Source organism: Falco cherrug, chromosome 12 (genome assembly GCF_023634085.1).
Source record: "Falco cherrug isolate bFalChe1 chromosome 12, bFalChe1.pri, whole genome shotgun sequence".
NCBI classification, from domain to species: domain Eukaryota; kingdom Metazoa; phylum Chordata; class Aves; order Falconiformes; family Falconidae; genus Falco; species Falco cherrug.
In genome coordinates this window covers 26,013,144-26,041,073 of record NC_073708.1, presented here as the reverse complement: position 1 = coordinate 26,041,073, position 27,930 = coordinate 26,013,144, and the positions used below count along the sequence as shown (strand labels likewise).

The 27,930-nt window shown below is 44.7% G+C and overlaps 1 protein-coding gene across 1 annotated transcript in view; it reads left to right on the top strand.

The window, feature by feature from the left end:
- Positions 1–27,930, top strand: part of TRABD2B (TraB domain containing 2B) — a 295,930-nt gene that overhangs the window by 140,150 nt on the left and 127,850 nt on the right. The window contains 1 exon segment of the mRNA XM_055725226.1: positions 20,401–20,547. Coding sequence (XP_055581201.1) covers positions 20,401–20,547 — 147 coding nt within the window.

Below are 27,930 nucleotides of genomic sequence, written 5' to 3'. Positions count from 1 at the left end.
AACTTCTTCCTCTCCTAGCCTGGCACAGAATCTGCTGTTGTTGGTTTTCCTTTCAGGGATACATGTGCACTTCAGCATGAGGTCTGACAGCCCTGACCCTCCAGGCGTGAGTCACTCCCATTTACAAGGCCCCGACAGCATCCCTCAGCATCCCTCAGCACAGTGGTGCTGGGTACCACAGGCAGGAGCTGTCGTGCACTCGGCTGCACTTTGCCACCATAGGGCCAAGGAGAAGCGACACTTGGAAGGGCTGGGGGGTGGAGGGGAGGGCAGGAGGGTTTCACAAACAGCCAGTGATGTGTTTAACACCGCGCTGTTCACAGCCAGACACCGTGCCTCTAATAACAGCTCAGGTTAATGCAATGGTATAGATTGAAACTAAGGAGCTATGAGCTGCCTCGTGTTTGAAAGCCTGGGCGTGGAGACTTCCATGGGGCTGAGTTTGGAAGTAGGAAAACAACAGTACAAAGCCACTCACAAGTTTTCTGGAAGTTGCCTTCAAAGTTTTATCTTGATGTCTTTCAGGAGTGGTGTAGTGATAATCACAGCTCGTCGTGTGTTTTATGTAGGTTGATGTCTTTTATACAGGCATGCCTTAAAATTGAGAAACAGGATGAGCAGAGCGTCCCAAATGTCTCTCTGGTGGTTTTATCCAGCAGCTTCTTCTCAACTAAACTCTCAGTGACTTCAGCTCCCTGTGAGGCCAACTCTGAGCACTCCTCAAAGATCCCACCCAAAGAGGCAGGGGTCCATGTTACAGGCAGTCTGTGGGTCAATCTCTTGACACACTCATAGTCCACAAAGCCAGCACAGAAGAGAACAAAAACTTGCACAGATGTGAGGTCTGAAAGAACAAGAGCACTCCGTGAACGAGGCCTCAGGAGGCAGGAGGTGGCCTTGAGTCACAGAAATGAGGTTTGTGTTTAGTTGCCCAAAGGGAGCTGGAAAAAAAGAGTGAGAAAGAAAGACTAGGTCTAGGGGGAACAAATCCTGGAGAGAAGGCAATATTGAAAACAAATAAAGGATCTCAATTTCTGTTGCAAGCATGACCCTTGGACTTCAGCGGAGCTGTAGCAAATAGAGTTTGGTTTTACGGACACAACTCACATACAAATCTGGGCTGGAGTGCACAGGAGAGGCATGTAGACAGCTGATTCAGCAGCTTTGCTGGCTTTTTCACTTGGAATTTTTTGAGCCCCTTTTCATTTTCCCCTTTGGACTTCAGGATGGGAATTTCAACATTGTTTAAACCTTCTCAATCACGTCTCTGAAACCAAAACCTGGTATGAACTATGGGAAGGTGGTTTTGTAGAGCTTCTGTTCTAACCTGGAAAGTGCTGAATTCTCTCTGTGTGGGCCTGATCCAAGATCCATAGAAATAAATCTTAGGCTTGCCATATACTTTAATAGAAATTGGACCAAACTGCAGAAGTTTCCTATTCTTCTAGCCCATTTCTGTGGATTTTTGCCCACTCAATTTAAAGGAACAGTTTATATCATGAGAGACAAACCACTTTTGTTGTGTTTTTCTGTGTTGGGATTTTTTTGCTTAATGCTCTTTCCTTGCTGTTACTGGCTGAGGGACGATGGCTGTGACTTCCTTATTGTTTTAAGGGGACATGAGGAGGAAAATTGATTCAGCTACTTGCTAAGGGAAGTTTTCTCACTCCTCTTGAAAGTGGGAAGGTTGGTGAGAACGATGCCCCACTTGAGCACTCAGAAGAAGTGAGGTGGCCACCATTTAATGACCAGTTACTGTGCAGTGCCTGAGGCTTCAGCCTGGACAGCAGTAATGCCGTGGCAGAAAATACTGTGCTAATTGAAGACAGCTCCTCTCCGTGACTGGCTCTTCCCACCTCTGTGCATCACAGTCCTTTGGGATGTGGGTTCACGAGGCTGTACCAAGTGACTCATCTCCGTCTTCCTGTCACCCCTTCAGGAGAAGGAAACCCATTGTGTCTCTCCCCTCATACCAAAGGGAATTTTCCAAGCCCACATCAGGAAAGCTAACCCACATCTTCTAAACACAAGTTAGTGTCTTTACCGCTGGGCACAAACTTTCTTTCTTTCTATTGCAAGTCAATACTGAAAGACACTGGCAGAGCTCTTGTATGAATTAGGGCTGTAACAGCTGAAAAATTCTATGGGTGATTGAGCTGATGTAATTAGTTTTTGTTAGCTGAGTCTGTAAACCTCTGACATTCAGTATCCTGCAGTCTGCTGGGATTTTCACAGCCTTTACCATGGTCCTCAGCACCTACTGCATCTCTGGGCCACCCATGCAGCTTTGAGCTCTGTTGCATGCCAGGATCCGTGGTATTACATGTGGGGAGTTTACACAAAGTGTGCCACCTGCTAGTAGCCTGCCTGAGCACACTTCAAATTCAGCCCCAGCTGTGAAGCCCAAACACTTTGCCTGTGCAGCACAGAGCAAGGTGAAGCATCGTCTTTCCAGGGCTTGTGTCTGTAGGATGCAGTCCTACATGGATTCCTTGAGGGCTGAGTTTACTGCTCAGCCTTCCCATCACTTCATCTCTGCCTTGTCACCATTTTTGCAGGGCTTGTAGGAACATAATTGCTTGGAGATGGTCTGTACCCTGTCCATCACCAGCTGTAAGAAAGGGCAATAAATTCAGCAGCTTTGAACAAGAAGGCTGCAAAACTGACACAGGGGCAAATGCGTTCTCGTCCTTTCAGGCTTCCAGAGCCTTATACACTTTATTTCCAAGGGTGAGGAAAGATGATGGAAATCATCCACTTATTTCAGCAAATACAAAAATCAAAATAAACTCAGGAATGTTTAATCTTATTCTTTTTTTTTTTTTTTTTTTTTTTTTTTTACTCTTTTTCTCTTAACCTCATTTAGTTAATGAAGGTTGTAGTTGTTTTGAAAACATGTACTGATAACTTCGTGCAGCCTGCAGGATAAACGTCCGTGGATGGAAATGAGAGGGACCCTTTAGTATCCTGTACATATGTGAACAGTAGCCCAGGACCCTCCTGCTCAGCCTTTTGCGGGGATGCAGATGCTGTGGGTTTTGTTTTGGGTTTAGGGTTTGGTTTCTTATTTTCCATCTTAAAGTCCTAACTCAGAAGTAATAAATATTTTAGAACAAAGTTGGAGCAGCTCATTTAGGGTTAGATCTGACCATAGGCATGTGATGAATGGGCTTCAATTTAAATGCCAGTGGTTGGGATAGCGGCTGGCAGAGGCTGTCGCTCAAATCCTACAGCATCTACAAGTTCCGTCCACAGCGGACCTCATTTAATGAAGCAAATATAGCAGGGGTTTAGCCTGGCCTCTGGAATTACTGAAGCTGCATTTAAGGACCCCCGCTAAGGAGAAAGGAAAGATGTCTAAGTAAACGTGACTTTCTAAAGGAAATATCTCCATCATCTATAAGAAACTGTTAAAACTGGTCCTTCTCAATTTATCCCTTCAGTCAGTTTTTGTCATGTATAGGCAAAGAAGGTAGAGTCCTTCATTTTCACAGTGTGATCGATGGAGTGGTGTAGCTTGGGGCAGATCCATCAGCTTGATAGAATTACGGCTAGATTATACTGGTGAGAACCTGAAAAAAATATCTCCTGTAAATATCTGATGTACAATCAAATTTTTGAAAACCTCAAAGACGATGAGTTCTGGTGTAACACAGCTCACTTCCAGCCAACCCAGTACTGGTCTGAGATGAGTTTTATTGACATGAAGCTGCTCCAGTGAATCAGGCTTTGTTTCTCCTTGGGACAGTCAAGCCAAGACAGGTCTCTGAGCGGTAGGCTCTGCTGAAGTGTAAGTGGTGCCATTTCTTACTTGAGCCTCTTGAAGGAACCGCTGAGTGCTGGTGGGTTATATGAACCAGGGGCTTCCACAGCTTTTCTGATTTTAAGGTTCCTCATAATCTTCCTTTGAAAGGGTTGGGTTGTGCAGCACCACTGACCTGAGAGAGTACAGGATGGTGCCCTGGCTGAGGATCTAGTTCAGAGTATAAATTGCCAAGCTTGCTATTGGGAACCTATCACTATTATGAGTAAGCATGATATTAATCAACAAAATTATGGTACTGGGAAGCAAAGGATCTGGAATGCAATAATCAGTGATACAATGCTTGGTAAATCAACTGCTGGAGGAAGAGGAGTGCTTCCTGGGCCTGGTTCTGCCGTTTTCAGTTGAGTGAAACACTTTTTCTAGTGTTAAGCCTTTTTTAATTGAAAGCCATATAAGTCTTTTTGGAGGCAGTGGGGAATCCAACAGCTGTAGATCTTTTAGAGAAAATAGACACTGTCATCTGTGTAGCACTGTCACATTGGTTTCCATTTACAACTAAAAAAAAAAAAAGAGGCTAAAGACTGTTTATTCCTATTATTTTCCCTTGATTTGTTTGTTTCTTTGCTTGCCTCTGTGGGTGGGTTGTTAAAGTTTTTGTCTTGCTTTGTTTTGCAATTTTATTATGGTCCACATTCTGATGTGCTGCAGCTCATTTGCCGGCTGTGGGGCTGGAGCACTCAAGGGTGGGCGGCATTTAGCTTCTGCTTGTAACTCAAACAGGTAGTGAGTGGGTAGGTTATAGTTTAGGGAGTGGGAGGAAGGCAGTAAAACTAAATGTTTGGGAATTTTTTTAAAATGTGCAATGACCACAGTTCGTATGTAGGAGGGGATGTCCTTCCCATCCCTCTCCTTCTCCCATTTCTGAATGGTTCTGCAGAGCGTCTGTGACCAAGGCTTCACTAAACTGAAAGTGCCACAGCCTGGAATGATAATCAAAAAAGATGCGTGTTGTTATAAACACTCAATCATTTTCCTTCTTTCTTGTGGAGTTGTTATTAAGCCCAGAGGTTCAGAAGTTCAAAAATATAAAGGAATAATTTGTACAAGAAAAGAAAGGAGTCTATTTCACAAGCCATTGATGCTTCCACTGGGAATTAGCAGTAGCTGTTAGAGTAGCCGGGGTCATACAGAGCAACCATGCATTCTGCTCCCACTTAGGAAACCCCTAATTTTTAACTTTTTAACAGCCACAAGCTTACGTTTCTGGCAATGAAAAGTGGAGGGAATGTCTGAGGAGCTCTTATTAAAAAAATAAACTTCAAATGATGATTGACTCCCCTTTTATGTCTCTAGAATGGGGCCCATAAATCTCAACAGTTTTCCCTTCAATGGCTACTTGTTCTTTTTGGTTGGTGACAACTTTTATTTTAAGCAAGCTCAATTCTTAATTTAACCCTTGTGTTGACTCAAGCCTCCTTGTTTGTCTTTGCTTTGCCTCCCATGGATGGAGAAAGGCTTAGCATATGGTGACAGATCCATTCCCACCCCACGGTTGACATGAAATGGGGGCATCAGTGTGTTGCTGGGAGAGGGAGGAACCAGACGGCAGGAGATCTGCTTCCAAAGAAAGCACTGAGCTCACAGTCACTGAGGCTTCCCTTTGTGCCCTTCGTTTAGGACTTCCGATAGGCAGATGAGCACTGAAGGTTTGAATTATCTGAGCACAAATATTCCGGTTCACATGTGGGCATTCAAACTGCCCGTCCCATCCAGTACAGACGGGTTCTGGCACTCCCTCCTTTATGGTGCTTTGAGTAGCAATGCTAGGGATACAGCTGTCCAGCAGTCCCTGGATTTTTCTTATCCTTAGAACAAAATCCAACCTTTGAAGCCTAGTAAGGAAATACCTGTGACATAAACCCCATAAAAATCTCAAGCAGCATCAGCCACTGAACCTACCAGAAGACATAACTGAAAAATGGGTTGAGGAGTGCTGTGCCCATGGGTGTCCATTAGCTACCGAGTCTCCTTCAGAGGTGTGCACGCTGGGGGAGCCACCAGTGCTCGTACTCCGGTGCCTGTCTGTGTGTGGCCAGCCAAATTTGGAAGCTCTATCTTCTATCTTTCTGTCAGTGACCTGTTATACAGTCCTGGGGCCTTAATGCTTGTGTCAACAGAAGGTTAGGTTTCATGGCATCCTGAGCAGGGCAGGAATGTCCTGGCTGACATTTGTCTCCCCAGGAGAGAGAGAGGGTGGGAGAGAAGCATTCGGCAGCTACTGGGCAATATTCTGCCATCTCTTGACAGGTAGTGATATAAATCAGGGGCTTGAGTGGGACACAAAGGCAAGACCTTGTTGCTCTGTTTAGATCCCTATCAGGCATGATTAATTCAGTGCTATAGGTGGAAGGATAAACGTGGCTTCCTGTAAACTTAATTGTTTCCACCAGCCTTTGAACTGATGTGTCCATCTGGTAGCATTTAGTTGTGAATACAAAGGGTCGAACTGTGCCCAAGACTGCACGGTAGGCAGCAGGACCAGTTCTGAGAAATGCCAGTGCCAGCTGGAAATTGGTTTCTCGGTTGTGCAGTACAACTGAGGCAAGGGGACTCCGGTTAGTCCTGAATAGGTGGCTTGCAATACCATCTGGAAACTTTTCAGGTGCCAGAGCTTCTGAATTTATTAGAGACGAGACTGGCAAAAGTGCCTTAAGATGGCTGGGGATGGACTGGAGACTTCATGCAATGCTACAGGGGCTTCTGCTCTGCCATTCCCAATGCCCTTATGACAGGTCCAAAGAGAAGACAATGTGGATTGCTTTTCCTGAGCAAATCCCATTGTAATTGCAAAAGATTTTGTGGATCTTTCACAGAACTACTATCTTCTTGTATCAGCAGGCCTTCCCTTCCTCTCAAGACTCTCTTTAATAGCTCAGGTCTGCAGTCTTTGCAAGTAACTGACTCGTGCACTCATCCATCTACCTTCAGAGCTGTGCACGGGGCTTGACTTTGCTTTGACTTTCTTGTGTACAAAGCATCCCCATGATAGTAACTTGAAAAATACCATGCTAGTTTTACTCCCTCTTTAACGTTGCCATGTACCTAGGGAAAATTCTGAAAAGGGCAACAATCTTGATATATTTGGTGGAGGGGGCATGTTTCGAAAGCAGAAAGGTCTTTGGCAAATGCAGCCTGGAAGGAATAGAACTACCTTATTTTAGCTGACAGCTTTGGAGAAAACCAGCATTGCTAAGTTTCAAATTAGTGTGGGTAGACACTAATAAGAAAATTTAGGGCTAGCAATTCAGAAGGAATAGTTTATTGCTTTTTGGTTAATCCCTTTTCAATTTCTATCAGCATAGAAAGAGCAGAGCTCTTTCTTTCAGTCATTTGTGCCCAAAGCAAAGTGTGATGAAAACAGGCAAACTAAAATGTAGTAATTTAGCTTCCTAAAAGCAAAGAGGAGAGGTCACCCCAGTAGGAAAGGGGGAAAAAAAGGAAAAGGAAAAAAAAAAAAAAAAAGAGTCAGAATTTGCAGTTTAACCGAGACTCCATGAAGTCTTTGTCTTAGTAATGTTTGTATCCTAATGCTTTGAATCTAGTATCTTCTAGTTAGCAGAGTTCAGTGAAGAACGTTCCCTGGGTAGTTTCTTTTGCAATCCATTCAATTTTGCCTCTTTGTATTAACTGTCTGACATGTTTCTCAGATGTATTCATGGTTTGGAGTCTTTACTGACTAACTCCAGATCTGCAGCTAGTTTCTAAGTAGTCCTGAGCATTTGTTATTTAAAATCCAATTAATTTTCTTAGAATTTGATAATTAGATCTCAAAATTCTCACATCTTGAGAACAATTTAATGGCAAACATAACTGGCCTTGTACAAAATATAAGCATGGGGCAAGATTTCCTGTCAAGTGAATTAGCAAAGCACGGTTGGGGCAAACTAAGCTGACCAACTTCCATCTGCAGAGAACTTGGTCTATAAAACCACCTGAACCTGCTCCCCATCTCAGCTACTTTAGGGAAGTAAAAAGATCAGACCAGGGAAGAAATGCAGAACAGATGTTATCTTCAAAATGAGCTGATCCCCCACAGGTTTGTGGAGGATGTCATTTCCTACCCCCTGCATCATCCCCTTCTCCTCCTCCAGGGTGTGCATGCAGGTTTTCAGCAGGTGTCAATCATCAGAATGATGCTAAATTACACCAGCTGAGACTGGCTCTAAAATTCCTTGTACTCATAGGAGTTAGGCTTAAGAGGTTAAGTCAAAGCTGGAAGTGATTCTCTGTGCTCTGTTAGTACCCACGCCGCTGCTCTGGGATTCCTCACTGGATGCTTTCCCTGCTGTCCTGAGGTAGGAGAGTGGGCTGAAGCCTCTGAGCTCCGGCCCCGCAGTCATGGTCGTGCAAAGGCTGTTACTCATCTGTATTATCCCAGGGCAACAGCAGACAGATTTGCTTGGGGGAGTTGCTGCTTTTCACCTTGGGGTCTCTAGGACATGTCTGAGCGGTGACCCCATGTGCGATGTCTTCGATGGCCATAGGATTTCTGAGAATCTTCCTGGTGAAGCACAGCTGTAGTGGGAACAACCTGCTGAAGATTTATGGAGTGTTTCAGGGGGTGGCAGCGTGTGCTTGCTTGCATGTGAGTGTATTTACAGAGCATCAGTATCAAACAGGCAAGGAAAAAGAGAGGAAGGGGGAAAGGATTTTTTGGGGCTTACTTCTGGGAGTGCATCTGAGGAGTGGGGAGGTGCAGCTGAAGGGGCAGAAAGTGAACCTGAGGCTTATCTCCTTTTCAGGTATTTTCTATGCTGTTGGTATGTGTGGACGAGAATGGTGCCTGAAAATTAATTACTATTTATTTATGTGGGGAAATATCCTACCTTCAGGAATATTTGAAGCTGTGCAAAGAATATTCATCTAGATCCTTTCTTTCTAGTTAGAAGAAAAAAGAAAACCAAAATGTTACTTGAATGAAGTGATTTCTTCAGAACTTGCCAATTTATGTAAATGTCTTATAGTAATGTCTGATTCTTGACTCTAGCCAGGAGAGCAAAAATCTGTGAATGCTCTTCCCGATTCCATAGCAGCATATCCCCTCCAGCAGCTTTTCACAGGCATTCTCTGACTGAAGTGGAGACTGTTTAGCCTAGGCTTAAAAAAGCCTCAAGCAATATGATCTTCTGGTGCCAATGATAATGAAAATATAGTAGTTGTAGCCGTCTCTTGAAAGATAACCTCCCATAATTCATAAACAACAGAATTGCATTGAAGGAGGGTAATATTTAGTAGGAAGTGTCTGAATTCATCATTCTGACCTCAAAAGCGGATAGTTTGTTACAAATAATGGATTTATTAATTTCTTCTTATCTTGGCAACTTGACTGTGAATAGATTGCCGTTTCCTTGAAGCTATTTGTTTGCTGAATAATTGATGTAAATAACTTTGAATAGTAAGTAACTATTCTTGGCCTTTGCTTAGTTTGGAGGCAAATGCTCGGGTACAAGTCGATGATATTAGAAATTTGAGCTGCTGTGATTTGATGGGTAGGTCACTTGCTTTCTCTGGCTAACTCAATTTGGAATAATTTCTATTAACTTACTCCTCCTGGGCAAAACCCCTGTAGAGTGCAGCAGGGCTGTAACACAGCACAGGGAGCAGACAGCGTTCCCCAGGCCACGAGGGCAGCACCGTGGGGATCTGATGCCTCCTCCTCTTGCCCACATGACCTGAGCAACAGAGTGACAATTTTATATTTTACTTTTTTTTTTTTTTTTTTTTTTTTGCCATCTCTGCCTCGACATTTTCCCTTTGCTGTGTCTCCCTCAGAAAGGCAGCTGGAGCAGGAGTTTGCTGCATTTCTTCCTTGTTAAACCCCTGGCTGCATCTGTAGCTTTTCCGATCTGTCCCCTTCGACCCAGGCCCCGCGGATGGGGCCGGTGGCCGCCGCTCCCCCGGCGCAGTGCAGGCTGGCTGCAGGGCTTGCAGAGAGGGTTGCAGCTCCCCGTGAACACCGCTGTGTATCGGCACAGATGATCGCTGAGAGCTTTTTCAAGGGTCACGTCCAACATGTGGAGGGACCCCAGCAGGCTGCCTCTGAGCGGCGTGGCCATGCAGCTCCAGCCTCAGCCCCTGCAAAGCGCCAGCTTGTCGTCTTGCTGCATTATGATTGACCACCTTTGGTGCCCTTTCCCAGGCTTTGATAAAATATCCCCCCGAGCAGTTGTCTGTAGGATTTTTGTGGCTGTCTGCTGTTACCCTGGGCTATAATCTCACTGCCTAGTTGTGATGGCTTTTTGCTGGAGGAGGAGGTGGCCCAGGGCACACGCTTTTCGCTCGCGTGCTGCTTCTGCACCCAAACCCCCTCTCACTGCCAGCGGGAGGATCATGGTGAGCCCATCCTTTTGGGCCCAGGGATGCTTGGGCCAATGCAGCATCTTTGGTCACAAAAATCATGCCGTTTGTGCTGGGCTCTTTCCTCTGATACTTTTAAGAAACGAGCCTTTTGCTCATGCTGCAGTGTGATGGGCAGTGCACTACGTGCCCGTGTGCAGGCTCTCTCCCAGAGCCGCTACACCAAAACGCGGCGGGCTGGGGCTGCTGCCAGTGCCCCCCAGGTTGTGTGTTTTACAAGGTCTGCGTTACAGCCCTGAAGCTGGTCCTGAGGACATAACTATGAATTTCTAGAAGGAAAGAGGTGTTGCCCTGGTGAGGCCACCCAGGGGCCGCTGTACCCCATAACAGGTGGGATCCCATCAGGCGTCCTGATTAATGACGTGGGGTTTTGCCTAGGTGGGGAAGACCTGAAGTGAGCGGGCTGCAAGATCAAGCCCTGTGTTTATTAACGGACGTGGGGTACCCCATGCTTGTTCACAGTTTCCCCCAATGGCAAGAGTATTTTGCATAACAAAATTCATTCAAACTTGAGATAATGCTAAGCTAAAAAAAACCACCACCAAACCAAACCAAAAAACCTCCAAACAAGCTCTTATCCCTGATGGGTTCAGCACCTTGCTTCCTCTCAAAGGTTTCCTTTTCTCATGCTGTTCCAATCTTTGACTTTTTTTTTTTTTTTCTTTCCCTGCTGACCTCATGAGGACATAGTCACCTCCAGGCTTAGGAAACGTTCTCTTTCCTACAGCTGCCACCTCGGTCACTCATTCTGGAGACAAGAAAGCTGAGACAGTTGCTGCCCTGAAGTGTTTGTCCTTGGCCAGAGGTTGTAGCTCCATCTGGCTTGCTGGAAAGTGCTCGCCTTCCCAATGGGCTGCAATTTAAGCTCCAGCATGCTGACGTATGTTGAAATTGGCACCTGTTTGTGCTGATACCCCAGGCTGGGAGTTGGAAATTCAGGACGTATATCTTTGTCCCCTTCAGCCGATCTTGCTGCAGGAGCAGGAGTCTGGAAAGGGGCTGTGCTGGCATCGTGAGGTGTTAAGCTGGGATGGCTGAAGGAGTTAATCTGCTACCTCACTGTAATATAATAGAAAGAAAAACATGCCTGTGGGGCTAGTCCATTTTACTGTGTAGCTTCAGCTGGTAATTAAAAAGAAACAGTTCAAAATTAAGCAGTAATATGAATAAAACCCCAAATTAAATACACCCAGGACAGGTTGCATTTTTCAATGGGTGGATGCTTAGCATATCATGAAGCCAGGCTTTTTTTTAAAAAAAAATATCTCCGGCTGGCTGCCTAAAACTGGGAGTTCCCCAAACCCCTTCAGAGCTTTGGGTTTTTTTCTGCGAGGGTCCCCCTTTCATTGCAGCTCGCTTGTCACTGGGGCCAACTGGTATGCTCCGCTCGGGGCATGTTCCCACATTCCTCTTGTTACAGTGGAGACAAAAAAAGTAATATTGAAACCCCAGATGGGCCCGGTAACAATTTTACCTGTGAGTCAAGAGCGCAAATGTGGTTTCAGGTTCTTGGGAAGGATTTCACATGCGCCCTTTAAAGGTGATGATCTTGAAAGTGGGGACAATGTGCCCATTTAAGGTGGAGGAAAGTGATCGTGGGCACTGCCCGTCGGGCGTCCTGCCAGGCATCGGTCTGGGGAATGTGATTGCTGAGCTAAGGAGCAGGCGGTGACCCTCTCTGTGCATGGGTCGGGCGGCTGGCTACTCTTGAATAGAGTGGTGCAGCCAAGCACGGGATCAGTTTGAGGTGAAGGCCTGGGCAGAAGGGAGGTTGTTGGGAAGGAGCGACAGGAGAAGAGGTATTTTCAACCACAAGCTCCCCAACTGGCAGATTTCCAAAAGATGGGAAGTGTCGTCTGAGAAAAGCTCACCCTCTGCTCACCTCACTTCTTACATTCTTTCCCGAAGTATCTGTTACCAGACACTTTTGGGGCTGTTGGACTTATCTGGGATGACTGCTCTTGTTTCAGTGACGCCTTTGGAGCCTCCGCGGCACCTCTCCTGGAGCGCTGCTCTGCTCCGCAAACCTTCTTATGAACTTCTATTCCCCACAAAACTCTTATGTTACATGGGTGGGGGGGGATGTCCCTGACTCTGAGGCAGCATTTGGGGTTCTGAATACAGGGGTTTGCTGTTGACTAGTAAGTGGTGAGATACCCACAGGACAGGAATAGCCAAGCTTGCTCGGGTGAGTTGCAGGGAGAAGGCATTTTCTTCAGAACCACTTTTGCTTCAGCTATAAACAAGGGGGAAAAAAAAAATTCTCCCCTCAAGAGTATGAGTTAATTTTACTGTCTGTTCACCCTTTTGTTGGCAAGATCCAAGCATGCATTCCAGAAGTCTAACTGGTGGCACCTGGACCTGCAAGCCATCACTGCTGGGCAAGGTGTCGGTGACTGGAACATGTTGCACTTCAACCTGAAAAACACTTTCAGGATCAGACTGCTCTGAGTGTAACTCTCTTGGTGCAAATATTTATCTTTTTAGGTAGGTTTAGTCATGAAAGTTGACGTACTGAATTCAGGACAACAGAGAAACTAGACCTATGCATAAATACTGGATGTGAGTAAATCCCGCATACAGAATCCACAAAAGCCATACGTTTAGGCTGCAAATTTAAGAGTTAATTCTAGCCCTTCCAGTGTTTCAGTTTTGATTTGCAAATCTTTCTTCCCATTATTTCTTAATTTGTTTGCCTAAGCTTGAAGTTGAGCATTGACCAAAGCAGAGTGTTATCCTACAGAGTTACTGCTCTGTTACACCATTACTGGTCAGACATCAAGCTGTTATTGGCAAGAGAGACTGTACCAATGTAGTGGTGAGGGCACTGACACTAAAACATCCTTCCACTGTGGTGTGGGGACGGAAGGGGGGAAAGGGAAAAGCACGGAAATTCCCTATCGAAGTTCCTTCCCCCCCCCCCCCCCCTTCCTTTCTTCTAACTTAATCAGGACTCTAAGTACCTTTACAAATTTAGAAGAAAAGGTTCCAGATCTTACCCTTCTTCCAGCAGTGCCTGTGGTACAGCTGCTGCTGACTTCAGTTTACATATTTAAAACCTTGTTTCGGGGTGTTTTGACCTATTTAAGGTGGGTGCAGTATTTATAGCATATATATTGGGAACGATACTGTTTCTACAGTGCTGTCAAGGCAGAAATTAACTCCATGGTCTTTGTTTTCTTAATGACCTTGTGTGGGGGAAGACTTGTATCCAAGAGCACAAACTACAGGTAGCTCAGCGATTCTACCAGGTAAGCCACCAAAACCCCAAACAGCTGCTCTCCAGGCGCTGAGTTAACGCTGTGCCTGCCCCAGCCCTGCCAAAGCCAGGAATTCGGTGCAGAAGCAATAGTGTAGTAGGGTCAGCACAGGGAACGCCTGAGAGCTGCTGTCAACCGGGAGAGCCCTTCGCTGGCTTGGAGGTCTTGGGGCTGAGGGAGTGGAGGTCTTGTGCACGTTGCAGTGTTTTCTGTCTATAAGTTGTTTCTGTTGGTTTTGAATGCCTTGATTCAATCAAAGCACAGAATTTTTTTTTGAAAATAAAATAATTATTTACTTTCGCACGTGCAAGTTCATCACAGTAGCTTTCCATAAAGAGGAAAACATCAGGGGCCTGAGGTCAAGCTGTTGGAAGTCAACTTCAGCAGGAGCTTTGGGTGTGTGGCGCTGAAGGCTGGAGCCCCGGTCTCCCTGCAGCTTTGCTCAGCACCATGAGAAGCAGCCTTAGTCCTGGGGCTGCAACAGCAGCAGCGTGACCGCTCTGCACCAGGCCATGCCCACGTGTCACCGTCGTGGCTCAGCCGGTAGGATAGGTGGTGGTTAGGGGTTTCTCCAAGCACCTTGGTCAGATTCAAACTGTTTTATTAAACTGGTTAATTGGCCGTTTGAAAGGGAGGGGGGGAAAAGCAAGGTCCTTAGGTCTCCGTGGTCAGTGCCAAGCCGCAGACTGTTAACTACTCCTGCCTTTCAGAAGCAATAACTGCGGGTTTGGGGAACATATGGAACCAACTAGCCGAAAGGCTTTTATGAGGAGCTTTAACAGGGGGCACGGTTTGTGAGCAGAAATTCCAGTGGATGAGTTAATAGTTTCACTTTCCTTAGCTGTCCCTTTATAGGAACAACAACAACAAAGTTGTGCACGTTCTTCCCACAGCCCCAGCTGTACAATGTGCCGATGCATCCAGGATTTCGTTTGGACACTGGGGGAGTCCTTTAGTAGACCCCCCGGGACCTGTTTTTTCAGAGCTATTTCCTGATGCTGACCTCATTAGGTGAGTTTCACAGCTCACTAATTCCTAGCAACAGCGCAAGAGATTCGAAGAAAGGGGAAACCCGTCTTCTGGAAAGCAATGGAACTGAACAGATTTGGGCAAACACTTTTATTACTTTTCATTAATCTGGAAAATCAGGGACTTGGGTTATTCTTTTTTTCTTTTTTTTCTGACACCCCCCCCAAGTCACTATTTTGACCTGATATTGTATATTTGATTTTCAATTTGACTGCATATAAGGATAACAACAAAAGAAGAACCCCTGAAAAACTGTATACCTTGATATTTATGTTGCAGTTTGTTTTAAACCAAGCAGGAGAGTGGGTATTTCTTTTCTGAAATTGCAGTTTGAGCACCGACACAATATAGTCACTCAAAGGCTTCCAGTAATGCTTATTTAGTATTTGCATTGTGGTGGCACGTGTCCAAAAGAGAAAGTAAAGGAAAACAATAGTTGCCTGCTCAAGAGCTGACATCATAGTATGAAATTTAAGCTTGTTTTTGTGGTATTGTTATTAATCATGGTTCTGTGCAGGGGTCATCCTGTAACTCCAGCTACTGGAGTCCTGTGAATGCAATGTTTGCCGTTCAGCCTTGGTAAGTTTAGGACTGGAAAGTAATTTCTCCCGCATCGCGTGAGAGTGAAATTTGTCTGAGAGCCAGAGTTTGACCTGAGAGCGTTCTCAGGGTTGCCTTTCATTTTCAGGTCTCCTGTATAGCAACACAGCAGAACACAGGTCCATTTGTCTTCAGCCTAGCACAAGATTTGTTGCTTCTATTGTGATTCCTGAATGTGTTATGTATCTTATTAGCAATGTATTTCATAAGAAGGTTTGGGACCGCTCGGGTATCTTACCTGGTAACGAGATTTCCTTGTCTTACTTTACGATGGCATCTCAGATGCCCCCATGAAGCTGTTCTTCCATTGTGGCACTATCTGGGACCTCAGTCAGACAAACTGAAGAGGTGGACCTGGCAACCTTTCCACTTGGTTAGAAATCCCTAGCGTTGCCTCCTAGACAAGGTGACAGGCACGGAGTCAAGCTGCCATCAGAGTTTGTCAGAAATTGATTTCTGACAAAGCATGTGAGCATTCAGGATAATCAACCAAAGTCAACTCACCTATGCAAATGTATTAAAAATGTAGAGCTGAAATAAGATAGCTAACTCTGCATCCTTGAGCTGTTGTTTGGTGATGGCCATGGCAAAGAGTCCGGGTACCAAATAGCATCTTTTAGCAAATGAAGCATCTTCTTTCTTCTTTCATTCCATTCAGGACCTTATGACCAAAAGACCTCAAGGCAGCTGACATAAACCAGGCATGATGCCATATTTAATGAGGGCTAATTTTTTTTTTTATTTTCTGGGCTTTTTTTATTCTCTTCAGCGAGGGACAAATGCACATAAAATGGATAAGGAGAAATCTTTCCTGTACAAAGGCCATGATTTCCCCTCCTCCAGCTGTCACATAGCGTGAACATGTTGCTGGCCTTCAGGAGCCTTCAGTTGTCCTGTCTGAAGCTGCAGACTCATGTCACAATGAAACACATGTTAATGTTTGTGAGAGTACCTTGAAACCCACCTGAAACCAAGTACAACGAAGAACATGATTTCTGGTGGAAAGGCTCCAGTGTTCCTAGGCCCAGTCCAGGTATGCATCTGTTCACTTCCTCTCCCAATTTGAAAAGGCCGCAATGTTTTTTTAGATCTGTTTCTGCAGATTGGGTTTACTTGCTTAGAAGCCAAATCTCATTAAAATCACATAAAACCAAAACTTGAGCCTCTCCCACAGGCTTGCAAAATGAAGCTCAGACTGTCCCAAGGCAACTTGCACCATGGCTGATAGCAACACTTTCATGCAATGCCAGCCTCGAGACCTAATGCAGTCGTGTCTGCTTGATTTATATGTGGGATTTGGAGGTTTTCTAATGTTTCATCTTTTTGAAGTTGAAAGTTAAACACCTTAAACATTCAAGCTGATTTATAAGTGAGGTAGACTTCTGTAACCCATGCTTTCTATTCATGTGTGACTCCTGGCTCTGTAACCGTGGGGGTGGAATAGTGTTTGAGTGTCAAGGTGATCAGTAAAGCTGTTGGCTGTGGTCTTACTGGCCTCGTTTGGTCTCTAATGGAGGCCTGTGATGAACTTGCATGTAGGTGCCAAAGGCTGGTCTCTGCGGATTTCGTTGCGACTGCAGTGCCTGAGATCACAGCAGCAAAAGAGCGAAGGCTGAAGCGAGGCAGCAGCACAGGTACTGCTGGGCGGCACTGGGAACAGCTGGCAGGAACATAACCGACCAGTCTTGTTCACCGAGCAATGAAACCTGGGGTTCCCACAGACCTCCCCCCTGCTGGGGATCCCTCAGCTGAAGTCACCAGGGATGCAAGAGCTCTTCACTGTCCCCTTCGCATCCCCTCTGACCTTCCCATGGAAGCAGTGACTGGTCCAGCCCCCTTATCCTGGAGATGGCCATGGTCTGTGCAAAACAGCTCCTGAGAAGTCTGGACTAGTGGCTCCTGATGCTGTGTAGGATAAGAGAGGTACCCATTCTCTTAGGCAGTAAAACTGGACCCATAGGTCTGCTCTAAGGGCTGAGCTGGTGTCTCCAAACACTCGGATAAAATCTGCGTTGGGCTGCTGCTTTGCATAGGAGAACGAGACCGGTTGGATAGGAAGGCTTCCTCCTGGCAGGCTGAAAAGGCCTTTGTCTTGTGTGTGGTTGATGGGTCACAAATGGGGGCCAGAGGCAGCTGTGCAAGAACGGCTTTCGAAGCACGCCAGTGTGAGCTCCATAAATTGCATGGATAAAAATGTGCTTTCCCAGAGCCAGTCATAACTTCCCATCACTTCCCAGAGCAAATACTGTCTGCTCTCTTTATTAGGTGGGACTGTGTATAGGCAGTCGCTCTAAGTGTGTTTGTTTTGAAGTCACCAGTTGCTCAGTAATCTCGGGCACCTCTGGGAGATTTAACTCGGATAGAGGTTTAGGCTGGAGGTCATGGGGTCACCGATACTGAGATGGAGAGAAAGGAAGGAAGCGGCATTGTTTTTGTGGCCTTAACTGACCAGTAAGGAAAAATAAATTCAGGTTTTAAGATGGCTTTAATGTGACTCTGAAGGAAATGCTCTACAAATCCAGCCAACGAACAGGTGACTGGGATGAGACCCCACTTCTCTTTAAGTTTGTTTTGAGCTGCCCAACCAAAACCCGTGGTGGTTACGGCTTGATTAAGACTTCTCTAGAAATCTGTTTGAGTGGTTACAGTTTTCCTTCAGCCTATTCAAGTGGTTGAGTTCCTAATTTTAACTTCTAAAATAAAATCTGGAGTTGCTTTTCGGGCAGCAGTTTGAACCCAGCGAGGAGCCCTCCTGCAGTGGTAGCAGCATGCTGGGGTTTGGCTGGTGGCCAGCATCACCTCTAGGTCCCAAAGCTGCTCAGGGGCAGAGAGCAGGGACATGAATGTCCTGATGTCTGGGGTCCACTGCATGGGGGTCCATCTACTGCTGTAAACTCCAAATAACTCATTTGCACTCGTGGGGAGTCTTGGTGTCTTACAAGAAGTGAACTCAAACTGTGGGTTTTTCTGCAGGCCAGCACTTGTTCTCAAGGAACATACAGGCAATTTTCTTTTAAGACCTCTATCCTTCTGCAAGGGTGACTGAAAGCAGCTAATAGGCTCCAAATTTATTAGGAGGAGACAGGCAGACAGACCCAGAGCATGAATGCGCAGCGCTAGTTTCCCCAGGAAGCCAGAATAACAAAAAAACAAACAACCAAAAGCAAAAACAAAAGAAGGAAAAATAAAGGCATTGAGAGTAAAGTAAGAATTTGTTTATCACCTTCTCAATAATTTATCATAAACCACACTGCCTTATCCTCAGGGTCTGTTAGTGGTTTGTATATATGTGTGCCTGTGTGTATACAATTTTTGTATATAAAAATCCAGCAACATCCATTGTTCAAAAAATCAAAGATGAGAAGGATTTTGCTAAAAGCATTTTCGGAAAACCTTTGCTCTCAGTTTTCCTGTCAACGTTTTTCTGAACTTTTATTTTTATTAGCCAAAATGTTTAGAATCCCCAGGAAATCCTGGGATGAAACATTTCCTCTTCGAACTGTAGCCCTTAGGGGAAAAAGAAAAAGCTCAGATCCTTTCAAAGGTTAGAAATTTTTCAAACTGTATTTTTTACAGATTTTTTAAATTAGAGAAAAACTAGGTTAGGAAGATGCTTAACTTCAGGCTGTTGTCCTGGGAAAGATTGATCTCTTTGTTGAAAAGCCTGAAGAGACCCTTAGATCTGGGCAAGGAAATCTTTTAGGCTTGGATCTTAATGGGGAACCGATTGCCGAATTGAGGTATAACAGGTTCAGTTGAAAGACCATTTTTATATTTTTTAAAAGTAAATTAAAGAATAACATTTGCTTTTCCTCAGCTAATTTCTGTATATTAGTTAGTATGTAACAGCTTTGTATTAAGAGGCAGTTGATACACTGGAGATTATAATGACATCATCATCATCGTTGTTGTTGTTATTATTATCTTAGATCATATTTGTTATCTACCTGAGGTTTTGTAGGAGTAAATCCAATTTATTTTCCTTTCCTTCGGATAAACTTCAATGGGGGTCACAATTTTAAACTAGTAAGAACTTCCGTCCCGCAAATACATATGTACGTTGTTAATTTTAAGCTCCTCTGGGGTTCACCACTTAAAGCGGGTTCGGTTGCTTGAAGTGAAGAAGGTAAGTAAGGGTATGTGTCCCAGGTGCAGCCTAGCTGGAGCTCTGCACGATTACTTTACCTGGGGTTTGAGGTGATGGTCCTTCTTTGGGATGGATAGGGCACTGCTGTTCTAAAGGAAAGAAGCTGAAAATGTGACGAAACGTGAGGCTGAGGGATGCAGGAGTGTTTTCATGAAAAATGACACATCAAAATAATTTTTAAGAGTTCTAAATCTGCAGTCACTACATACCACTTTATTTTAGGAAAAGTGCATTTGTTTATTTATGTAATTTGTGGCAAACTGTCTTAACTGCTGTTCTGATTTATTCATCTACTTTTTATCAAGTTTCTTTGGAGAGTTCTTGGAAAGCCGAACATGAAAATCCCAGACTTGGTGGTTCAGTAACTGGTATAAATTACTCCCACAGTCTATCACAAATAAAAAAAGATTTGTGGTAATTTGTATGGAATTTAATAGCCTTTTTGATAATACAAGGAAAAAATACCATCTTTAAGGAGGTGTTGGTGGGGTTTTGGGTTTTTTGTTACTTAAATTTACATAGCAAAAGAGTGCTTCTGCTTTTTTGGTATTTGCAAGTTGGAACGGCGACATTTGCCGGGTCTGCTGGGGCAGCGTTACAATTCAGTAACTCTGGTCACTTTGCAGAAGGGTGGGTGAAGGGGGAAAGGCTGAAGGAGAGAGGCTAATAATGAATTTCCTAAAGCTTCTGCTACTAACAACATGCAGAAAGTCCCAGTACAACAACCGTGACTTCAGAAGTTCCAAAGGTCTTGATTTTTATCAAAAACCTTCCAGCTGAGTTTGGGCTTTGGAGTTAGGCTGGCAGACAGGAGTCGGAGGCAATAGTTTCCCAGTTTAGGGCTTTTTCATTCCAATGTGTCTCATGTAGCCCAGTAGTCAGCACAGGCAGCCTAAAAGTTCTCAGACGGTGACCTCTGAGCGATATATGTATGTTGTGAAGTTATACTTTACGTGGAATACCAAGGGGGTTATAATAAGGTCTTCTGCTAGTAGGAGACTTTGCATCTGGCTCCCCTTCCAGCTGGCAATGCCTAAAGACCAGCCCGTGTTACTGTGGGCCAGAATGGGTCAATGGACTTCTGGTGCAGGAGCAGCTTTCAAAGTTTGGCCTTTTAGGCTGTGCTGCTTTAGTTCCTAATATCTTTAACTTCTCTTTTTTACTTGTCTGCCTTTCTACAGGTGCTGTTTGCTCTAAACCAAACTCTGCTCCAACATGAAAGTCTCCGAGCGGGCAGTTTGCAGGCTCCATATACCACTGAAGATCTCATCAAGCATTATAACTGTGGAGACCTGAACGCTGTCATATTCAACCATGACACTTCTCAGGTAAGTAAAACTGTTGCAGATGGGCCAGCTAATTGAGCACAGATCAGCTGTCATCATCTTACACGCTGTCTCCTCTTTCCCCTTTTCCTTTTCATGCTGTGTGTTTTCTTCCCACGTGTGCCTCAGTTGCCTGGTGAGAGGGTTTTCCTTGGTACTGTGTGGGCTCTGGGGAATCATGGAGTCACTGAGGTTGGAAAAGACCTTTAAGATCATAGACTCCGACCATTAACCTGGCACTGCCAAGTCCACCACTACACCATGTCCCTAAGCACCACATCTACATGGCTTTTAAATGCCTCCAGGGCTGGTGACTCCAGCATGTCACTGGGCAGCCTGTCCCAGTGCTTGGCAGCCCGTTTGGTGAAGACATTTTTCCTGATGTCCAATGTAAACCTCCCCTGGTGCAACTTGAGGCCGTTTCCTCTTGTCCTATTCCTTGTTACTTGGAACAAGGAATGGGCTGCCTGGAAAACTTTCCTAGGAATGTGCCTGAAACAAAGTTAATCATGGATGTTTGTAGGGCTGTTAAGTGTAGTCCCCTCCTTAAGGGGGGTGGGGGGAGCGGAACATCTTTGTAATATTTGAACTTATATATGAAGAGGAAGTGAACATTATGTAAATATTATAAAGTAAGTAACTTCTCAAACATGTCATAATTCCGTAATTTTGCATGTGTCTCAGGCAGCCCTTCGGTCTCTGTTTATCTTAGCTATCCAATGCAACTAACAACTCTTGATGGAGCAGAAATCTGCTTTCCCAGACCAGTTTGATAGTTTGTGGTAAACTCTGAGATTCTCATTTAATACGTAGGTTCCCCTCTCCTTTCCCATTAAGTCTATGGAAGCTTGGTCTTTGGGTGTCACCACCTGCCTGTCCTTTTTTGATAAATGTTCCCAGGTTCATGTCTCGGGTGCAGTGACTAACTTAGAGGGGACCTATATAAACTTTGGCAGCCACGGTATTATATATGTTTTACCAATGAAAGTCTGTTTAATCATGGTAGCGTTTTAGCATTAGCAAATGCAAATCAAGGGTAACTATGTGACTTCAAGGGAGAGCTGAGAGAAACTCAGTTTATCAGGTTGAGATAAATTCAACCAATAGTTGATTGAGGCAGAGGTCTCCGAGGCATCTTACCTCGCCATCAGTATCTTGAGTTGCGCAGGGCTCTGTGGGCCTCTTGTTTCTTAGAGGAACAGCTGGGGAAGTGAGGAGGGCCCCAACCTGGCTGTAAGGTATCGGGGTCTCCCAGACAGACTCCACAGCCTGGGTGTTTTCCCAGAGGTCTTGTATGCCTCTCTGAGAAGTTCCAGGTAGAAATGCCAAAGACACCCGGCAGCACCTGGAGCTGCTCTGCCGTGTCACCTGTCACAGAATTAGCCTGCCCCTCGACAGGAGCAGAAAGACATCAGCCTGGACAATTGGAGGTCCCCTTAAATTCTGGACAAATGGTCATGTCTCCTCTTTTTTCCCCTGTCTGGTTATCATTTCCAAATAGTAGTAAGAGTGGTGGATGGTAATGAAGGGGATAAAACCCCTTTGCTGTCCAGTTAATCCAGCCCTAGAAAGCAAAGCGTTGTTTTTAGCATGACTAAGCCAGGCCGTGACAGGGTGGTTAACATGGCAGCACTGCGTCAGGAGTCTGTGCAGTACCAAAGCTGCCAGAGCTGTTCATTCTGGTCAGCCTTATGCTGAAAAGTAAAGGGAGAAAGCAACTCGGGTAGGAATACATCTCTGAAGATGGCGGGGGGGGGTGAGCTGGAAAAGGTAGAGAGCTCGTGACTTTAGAGGAACCTGGAGAAGTCAGTGGTGGTAACTGTGCTTGCAGTGTGGAGGCACAGCACACAAGATAAACACATAATGGTTTTGGAGAAATAACTCTTGCAAGATGTGGTGGTATATTTGCCATGGATGCAATGGAAGGTCTACTAGTTGGTAAAACCATGAAGACAGTCCTGGCACCTGAACGTTCTGTGTCATCTTTTAATCTCTGTCAGTGTAATTTCCCTGGCGATAAAGCCTTTGTCCCCGAGACAAGCTGTAGCCGTTCACATCGCTTGCATTGACTCGCAGGCATCTGTGATTTCGTGTCACCATGTCCTATAACAGACCTGTGGGTTAGACTAGAGGGGAAAATACTGCTGTGAAAATTTCTTCATCCCTGCAAATTGTTGGATCAAATGTGAGTTTAAAAACAGTCTTAAAGAAAGAAGAAAAAAAGCCCGCAACCGATCAGAGTCCAAGCGCTGGTGTTAGTCATGGTCCCAGAGTGTGCGCAGTTGATAGAGATTATAACACTTATGGGCCATGGAAAATTGAATTCCCTATATGTATACTAGTCCCTGCAGAACTCTAAATGTTGTGGAGTATTTTCATCGTATTTTCCTCTTGTGGTTTGTTGTTTTTAATTTTGGTAAAGAGGGTTTTGTTTGGTAGTGTTTTTTTAAACCAGCTTTATACCATTTATTTTTAATGGCAAGCAGAACAAAACAGAAAATTAAAACCTAAAATAAACTCCCCATTCAGGTCAACTTTTGCCAGTTGTAGTTGTTCCAAAGTTTATTCTGTGTTTTTTTGTAAGGATGATAGACTCTGTCTGCCACAGCGGGTCTTTGCCATTGGGTTGCCAAATTAGATTAGCCTGGCATCCATGCAAATCTTGGGAGACAAGTGTTGCTGTTTTTAGAAGGTGTGCCCATTCTTCCATGGTACCAGCTGCTGGTCCAGCTCCTCAGGGGTCTGGTGAGTCCTTGGAGCTGGTACCATTAACACAACTTTGAAATATCACATAGAAAGAAACAGAAGAGCAGAAATGGAGTTGCGAGACTCAATGCTTATGTGAATGGTGGAGGCCAGGAACTCAGCTCCATCCCATGTGGCCAAGGAGACCTGCAGAAGGCTGTGACTCACTCTTTGAGGATTCATTTGGGGTGTTTATAAGGTTACTAGTGCCTGCTTCTCCCTTGAAAGTTAGTGGGAGCTGCAGAATAAAGGTGAACCCATCCATGAGTTGTCTCAGTTCAGAGCCATTGGTTTAGGTCACTGTAATGAACTGAGAAGCAGCTGAGAAAGTCTTAACATCACTGTGGGGACGGTGGTGGTGGGTATTTGTCTAGGTGCAGTAACTTCCTAAATTCATCTAGTCTGAATATTGGGAGATGGAGCATCTTCAGTAGCCATCTGCAAGATGCTGAGGTGCCTTTAGAGCAAAACATATCCTGGTGCAGAAAGAAGGACCAGAAGGAGAAATACTAACGCTGTTGACTCAAGATGTTACAGATGAGTTTCTTGAACCTCTTCAGCCTCCCCAAGGGAGTTTGGTGCTAAAAAACTGCACATTTCCCAATCTTGTTGACTCCTATGGCATTTGAGGGAAAGGGCTGAGATTTTCTGGGACCAAGACTGTACCAGGCGGGCGGGTGCACCGAAGGGATGGTGCTGGGAAGAAAAGTGCAGGGAAAGGTATTTCCTAGACTGAAGCAGGACCTTGGGCACCAAGTCAGAGGGCAGCTCCTCTGGCACCCAGGGACAGGGACGGGACCACCCCAGGGAGATGCTGCCTGCCTTGGGGTTGGGAAGCCTGGCTTAGCCAAGGGAAGGTGCCCAAAATGGAGGTGTGTGAGCAGGGCCCCTGATTCCTGACATTTTCCTGTCCTAGAGCCATCAGCACTGATGACAGTGGAGGACCAAACAAATCCTTCTCAGTTTTGGTGGGTTTGAGGTTTCTTTTTTCTTATTATTTTAAATTGAGAACAGTGAAAGGGGGAAACACCTCTGCTTTCCTGTGGCTATATTACATTCCTCGTTCCTTCCTCTCTCTCTTTTTCTTAAATTTTGTTTCCAAGCACCATTTTTCCAAACATATAAATCCTTATTTAAACTTAATAAAACTTTAAGGGGCTGAGTTTAGTCAGTTAGACTATGACCCAAAAGTGGAGTAGGAAACATCTCCTACAGCCTTCTGCAAACACTTGATTCTCTTGTGACTTATGCAATCAAGAGGCTTATGTTGGAGTTTCCGGGCAGAGAGACAAAATGATACCAAAGAGAAAGTATTCTAAGTTCAAGATAGGATAAGCGTATTTTCTGCTCTTCCCTCCCTCAGACTTTTTCCCCTGAAAGAAGTCATACTTTTTTTTCTCTGCTTTAGAAAAAAGTTCCCTACAAGCAAAAATACATTGGATTAGATCAGTAACGTTAACTTCTCTATTCTGTCTGACACTCTCACAGGGTAATTGAATTCACTGTGTCCAGACATGTTAAAATGTAAAAAGTCTGCTAGTGCAAAATTAGAAAATTATCTACCTCTGGAGGATACTATTTCTTACCTGAGACAGCTAAGAAGTTGCCTAATGACCTGAAGCCTTGGTGAAGAGAAAGCAGGGTGCAGAATCTTGTATTTTGTTCCCTAAACCTGACTTAAAGGTCTTTATTCAAACATAAATGTCAGGGATATCTTGAACTGGTTCCTTGCTGTGCTGGGTTTTGAGCTATTCAGTGTTTTCAGGACAATGCTGTAAAGCAGAATTCCTCTTTGCCAGCATGGAATGAGCTGGTTCTGTGTTTCTTTATGTTCTTATATACGCTTTGTTAAGAGGAAAACTGAAAAGCCAAGGCTGAGATCTCTTCTCCTTCAATCTTTCCCAAAAACCTGTGGTCTCCAGCTATTGTTCTTCTGTCCTTAGCCATTCTCCTGGCCTGAGGAGAGGCTCCTGTCCCAGGAGAACATGGTTTCTCCTCTCTCATTACTGGTCTGGCAGATCAGAGGCCTGCAGCTATTTTATAGACAGCTTTCTGCAAGCCAGTTTCTACTTCTTGCATGCTTGTTATTTGCCTGTCCCATTGAGGCTTAACAGTGCAACACAAGAGTCATACCTGCCACTTGTAAGGCGTCTTTCATCTAGAGCCCTTATGGTTTGTGTGTTAGACTGGATTGAAAGCCCACTGAATAATGGCGAACATGTCATGCCTGCAGCAGGCTTTCTATGAGTCCCCATGGGCCCAGCCATCGTTGGGTATCAAAATGAAGAAACCACACTGGGCCAGTGACTAACCCAGTTTACGGGCTTTATGCTCACTTGAGTATAACGATCTTCTTGTTGCCCAGAGAGGTAAGGCCTTGGCTCCATCCTACACAGAAAAGCAAGCCACTCAATGAAGTGGCTTGGCAGTTACCAAAGCCTGCAGACGTGCCTCGACCCCTTTCAGGTGCTCAGGGACTGCTGTGCCTCCTTCTTCAAGCTGTGTCCACCAGAAACAACGGAGCTTTTTGTATTAGAATGGTGTCACCTGTATCTTGACTTGCCTCTGCTTCATGTGCACATGCAGTGTTTAGGTTGCAGGTGTTGCCGCCTTCCTTCTTGAAAGGCGTGTGATGGTCCTGATAACATGACATTAGAGATCCATACACTAATCCCATGCCAGTAGTCCTTAAACTAAAGAAGAAAAGCTTTAGTGCCTCACTTCACGAGGCACCTGCTGTTTATAAATGGCCAGGTTGTGTTATGTACCCCTCTTAAAAATGTTACTGTCCTGCATTTAAAACCTGTCCTTTAAGATTTACAGGTCCTGATAATTGTAATTACATCATTAACTTGCCCTGTTCTCATTCTGGATAAAATACAACTGGATTTCTGGCTCACTTCTCAAATCAATGAAGACTGTCTGTGGAATGCCCCAGCTTCAATAACTGCAGAAACACACAGCTGAGACCATTAGGTAGAGTGTTGAATGACAAGCAGACCTAATTTGTCCAAGGAATGGAGTTTTATCTAGGGCAAAGGAAGATAAATCCATAAACCAAAGGCACAGCTATTGTAACACAACGCTTTGGAAGCACCTTATCGTTTTCAGCTGTAACAAAGTGCAGACGAACTGGCACAGCCTCTCGTTATTCCAGGGAAAATGATTACAAGCTTTCCAGCGAAGCAAGTGCAAGGTTGTCCCGGGTGCCAAGGGAGCCAGTCCCACGGGTTTCTCATTCTGGGTCCAGGCAAAGGGTCAGTAACACTTCCAGGAGTGTTTGTTGAAGTGACATTGACAACAGTCCTGATGCTGCCCAGGTGTTTGGCGACACGCGTGCTCAGCGCCGTGTGCGCCCCGATAGCAGGCAGAGCACGTCTCCCACCTTCTCCTCTTTGGGCTGTAGCACGAGATGCTGCTGGAGAGAAGTTGCCTTCCCTAGTTCAGAAGAGCTCCTGGTCTGCTGCGGTGGGATCATACTTTCTTTCCACTGGCACCTGAGTTACAGCTTTGTGTCTTGGTATATTGTGAGCATTTGGAAGTAAAAAACCAGAGGTGCAGCCAAGATTTTCAGAGTCTAATTTTCATATTATGTCAGAACAGGATTCCAGATTGGAGCAATATTATATTTTGGCTTATGTGTTTCAGAAAATTGGTTACAGATCCAGATTGTGAGAGTTCAGTCTACTTGTTGATGACAGTGCTGGGGAAAACACTGGGGAGACTTTTTTATTAATAATCTGGAATGTGCCCAGATAATTTTTGTGCTGAGGGTTTTGAAAATAGGTTCTTGCTTGAAAATTTTCATTGTGTGTTTGCCTGTAGAGTTCTCTTTCCTTGAAAGTCCTTCCTTCCTCTTTCCAGTTTCCATGGAGAAAGCAATAGGAGAAGAGGGAAAGAGAAATTGGAACAAGACGTTTAAAGGCAAAGATTTTTCTTTCAGACTGCTGCATTATTAGAAAAGGAACATATTCACTTACAGAAAAGGGCCGATTTACATTAAAAACATTTAAGGATTGTTGACTACCTGTATTTATTAGTAAGGGAATCAACTATAAAAGAGTATGAAAGACTGATAGCTAGAAACTTTTGGAATTCAAGGTAGTAGCATGCTGCTTTCTGTGCATTGCTGTGTGTTTGCTGTAAAGCATTTATTATCCCTTCTTTTTAAAGAGCTGGTTTATGAAGTGTTTCTTGGAAAGACTTGTTCAAGAGAAATGAAAAAGACTTGTTAGGTTTTTAAACAATATCTTGTGGGTTGAATGTACAAAATGCGTTTTCTGCCTTTGTGTTTTATCCGGAAGATGTATTTGTCACCTCATTATGACAGGGAGGGGAAAAGGAGCAGGACAAGGGGACAATTTGGCAAGATTAGTATTAGACATTATCTGAAAAGGCTGTGTTGTCGGGTACTCCTTGACACAACATTTCCTGGTCTGACACCATTGTGTGTTACCAAATAGCAAACACCATAGATCAGGTTCTCCAGTGTAAACTGGTTGAGCTCTCCGATGGTGGCTTCAGACCTGGACCTTCTTTTCTCCCCTCTGGGACAGTTGCTGGCTGGTAAACCCAAAGTCCAGGCTTATACAGTTCCACCAGCTTAGATGCAAAGCTGTCAGTTTCAAGGGCAACTTAATT